The 3,719-nt window shown below is 50.3% G+C and overlaps 1 protein-coding gene across 1 annotated transcript in view; it reads right to left on the bottom strand.

The window, feature by feature from the left end:
- Window positions 1–3,582: 3,582 nt before the first annotated feature.
- The window catches only part of PVRL1 (poliovirus receptor-related 1 (herpesvirus entry mediator C)), a gene marked incomplete at its 5' end in the record, with an annotated part of 15,228 nt that continues 15,091 nt past the window's right edge, over window positions 3,583–3,719 (bottom strand). Inside the window, one exon of the mRNA XM_010181343.1 lies at window positions 3,583–3,717. Coding sequence (XP_010179645.1) covers window positions 3,583–3,717 — 135 coding nt within the window. The remainder of the gene's footprint in view (window positions 3,718–3,719) is intronic.

The raw sequence follows: 3,719 nt of genomic DNA, 5'->3' as shown, positions 1-3,719 counted from the left end.
GAAACATCAATCTGGTATTTTCCCCCCACACTTCTATTTTTCTTCTACCTTGCTATGGATTAATGGCTAATCACTTGGCTAATTACCACCGCAAGAGTCTCTTGGCCAATTAGCTGACCTTTCAAGGGACTGCAAGAAGCAAATCGCTGCACAGAGGTGGCGTTTCTTTATGGCTGTGGGGATAATTGCACTCAGGGAGTAATGCTGAAGGGCCCAAGGATGAGAGGAATGCAGTGCTGAACCCTGAACTTGCAGGGTACCTCACTGCTCTGCCAGGCAATACTGTCTAAGGATCCTCTACTCCAGACTTGCCAAGGTTCTGGATGAAAAATCATCATTTGACCCCTCTTCTGAATCACACTGATGAGCTGAGTGGCTGAGCTCTTTCCTAGACTTGTGCTGGTGCAGTACTGGGGAGCAAAAAAGTATGATGTAGCAGAAAGGGAACTGTATATGGGCTCCAGCTTGGAAAGAGCATATTGCTCAGCTATCCCCTTCTCTTTCTCTGAGTCCCACTGGATTTTTGAGTCCCCATTCAGCTAACTATGTGGACACTGTGTAAACAGGCAATGAAGAAGCCAAGGAGGCTACCTCCCAAAAAAATGACACCTCTAAGTGCAAGGCTAATAACTACCAAAGCACATTTCTTAGGATTCCTTGTTCCTGTTTCCTGCAAGCTATACCTTAACTCAGGAGTCACACCGTCCTGTTCTCTCCCAGGGCCGTCTGCTTCATTCGCAAGGCTTTGTACCTTTGGTCTTTAGGACCCAACAGCACCGTGGGCTAGGGCTCTGCAGTGCGATGTGAATTTACCACATCAGATCAGATCAGTGGCCTCCACCTGTGACTAATGCAGAATATGAAAGCATCACTGCTGGACCCTGCAGATTTTATGAAAGGTTGTTTCCTTCCAAATCCATCTCCTCGCAGGGGAGAATTTTGCAGAGGAGAGTCTGTGCCACCGATTTCCACTCTGCCCTTGGTCATGGACCAACACCCAGAGTTTGGTGTTGGGAGACACTGTCACAACCCTTTTTAAAGCCTAGCTGTGAAATTCAGATCTAAAGCATTATTCATTTGAGGGACGGATATTGTTGAGCTTTATCTCTGCACCATGAACTCTGCAGGCTCTGAGGCACACCCCTGTGACATTAACGCTGTGGCTAAGGTACAGTGCTCAGCAGTGCTGCTCTGTCCTGATCCAGATTACAGGGTTCAGACATCGGGGAACTAAAGCCCTGTGTATGCTGTCATCCCAAGGCCCTGGAGGGAAGTCATTCCCTCTGCAGGTTTACAGCCGCCCCTAATAATTAGCAACCAGAGATATGGAGAGATGTTAGAGACACTGTTTTCTTTATTTGGGGGTTGCTTGGTAGCAGGGTACTCGCTGTGGCAGTGGACGGATGCGGGAAGGTTTAGCTGTACTTTTTAAGGTGCAGCCCGAGAGGTCCCGAGGGAATCTCTGTCTGCCCTGCTTCGAATGGACATAAAGCAGCCTTCCTGTGGCATTCGGCTGTTCTGCCAGAAGCCAGGAAGCAGGGAGGTCTGGCAGGAACAGCAGGAAGATTACAGTGTCACAATCGGATTTCCACTCCCCTACGCCGCTAACGCAGTGAGAGCAAGCTACAAACTGTGGATGGCTCAGGCTGAGCTTCACGTTGCCTGAACCAAGCACCACACGCTAAAGGAAAGCACCGAAGGCTGCCTGGATCAGAGATCTGACCTTGACTCATCTGCATGGGGCTGACTCTCCACCCTCCCTTTTGTAGCGGGATAACTGCTGAATGCTATGGAACAAAACCCAGCGGGTAAGGCAGGAGGAGAATTAAGTCCTGCTATTTTTAGATGTGCATGATAATACAGCTCAGAAAACTGGGGATTTCTTTTCAAACAAAAGATTTATTTATACATCAAATTAAAAAAAAAACCAACAACAACAACAAAAAACCAACCCACGAGAAGAAAAAATAAGCCCCAACCCAGTGAATCTAATCTGGATACAGTCAGTGTCAGACAGAGGGCCCTGAAGTCTGGGATCCCATTTACCCACAGGACAGAGATAGCAGCAATCCAAGCCTCCCCATCACAACGCAGTGGCTCAAGGGAAGGAGGACCAGATCAATACCCCAGGCTCGCTCACTCCCGCTCTGTCTACCAAGCCTTCGCTTAGAAGAGGGATGCGATATCGAAAAAGCGGCAATCGATGCAGACTAAGCAATGTGTCTAAGGGCTGGGGATGTTGCTAGGAGAGTTAGAGAGAAGCGCCCCCATGCTCTCACCCGAAAAGAAAAAAGAAAGTGTAAACACATGACAATTAAGTCTTAGTGGTATAACAAAACTTCGGGGCCCGATGCTGTACTGCAGCCCTGAAAGACACTGGCTGGTACCCTGGGAGGTCGGCCCTGCCAGGCTGTGCGCAGAGCTGAAGGCAGCGAGTTCGTGGCAGAAGCAAAGCGGTATCGGTTGGTTCCCCTCCCCAGGCAATGCAGCAAGGTGCAGGGCACAGCGCACAACCTTCGTGCCAGGCTTCGCTGCGCCGTGGCTGGTATTAGCAACAACAACAGCAACACGAACAAAAAGAGCCGGCGTTTTTCTGAGCCATCGCAGGGGAGAAAAATGTCAGCAATAAATACTCCTTTCTTTTAAAAGAACGCTCAAAGACAGAAAATGAAAAGCCAGGAAATAACAAATTGTAGGAGGAAAATGGCAGCTCTGTTTCCCTGCGCTGCTATCAGCCCAAGCACCTGGGGTTTGTTCCTGGGCTTTTTCTCACCCCTCTCTCCTCACTCGCCTTTTATTGAGTCATTACAAACCGGGAGTGGATCTCCCGAGGTGCGCAGTGGACAATGGGAAAGCTATACCAGACCCCACTGAAAAGAAAGCGATTAGGAAAAAAATAAATCAGTTCACCTGATCATGGCACCTATGTTTCCATTGCCATAAGCTTTCCTGGCCTCTGTCCTTCTCTGGACAGCCCACTTGACCCCCTCCCAAGGTTAAAAAAAAACACAAAGAAGACAACATACAAACAAATTCCAGTGTTTCAGGGGTGCAGAAGTGGGAGGAGGAACCTCGGGGAGGGAAGTGGGGCCAAAGGGCACTCTGAGACATGAAGACACAAACAGAGTGTAATATACAGGCTGGGCAACAGTCGTTAAAGCAAATAGTAACACCTAAGCCACCGACCAATACAAACACCACAGAAGGGGACGAAAGTCGTCAAGAGAAATTAAAAAGCAAAACCAAAACCGAGAAAATAATTACCCAACCTCCCACCTCCCGTACGCCCCAAAAATGATCTGTAAGCAAAGCTGCCCCCCCTCCCCGCTCGCCCCAGCCCGCCCTTCCTGCCAGTGCTGGAAGTGTCCAAAGTCTCTGCCGAGCGCCCAGGGCTGGCCGGGGGCGTGGGTGCATGTGCAGGGGGGTGAGCGTGCGTGCAGTGTGTGTGCAAGCGGCCGCGGCACGCTCGGCTCCGCTCGGCGGGGATGCAGGGAGGTGGGAGGGCATCTCTCGTGTGTGTGTGTGTGTGTGTGTGTGTGTGTGTGTGTGTGGGGTGTGTGTGTGTAGGAATGGGGTGCCGAGCTACACGTACCACTCCTTTTTGGAAATAAAAGATCCGTCATTCTGTGACACCATGTTCTCCGCTATGTCGAGCTGCTCAGGGTCGTACTGGAAGCCGAGTGTCCTTTCGTCGTAAGGTTCGGGGTGCGCCTCCCCCT

The sequence above is a fragment of the Mesitornis unicolor genome, unplaced genomic scaffold (genome assembly GCF_000695765.1).
Source record: "Mesitornis unicolor isolate BGI_N332 unplaced genomic scaffold, ASM69576v1 scaffold9703, whole genome shotgun sequence".
Classification (NCBI taxonomy): domain Eukaryota; kingdom Metazoa; phylum Chordata; class Aves; order Mesitornithiformes; family Mesitornithidae; genus Mesitornis; species Mesitornis unicolor.
This window is presented reverse-complemented; position numbering and strand designations above follow the sequence as displayed.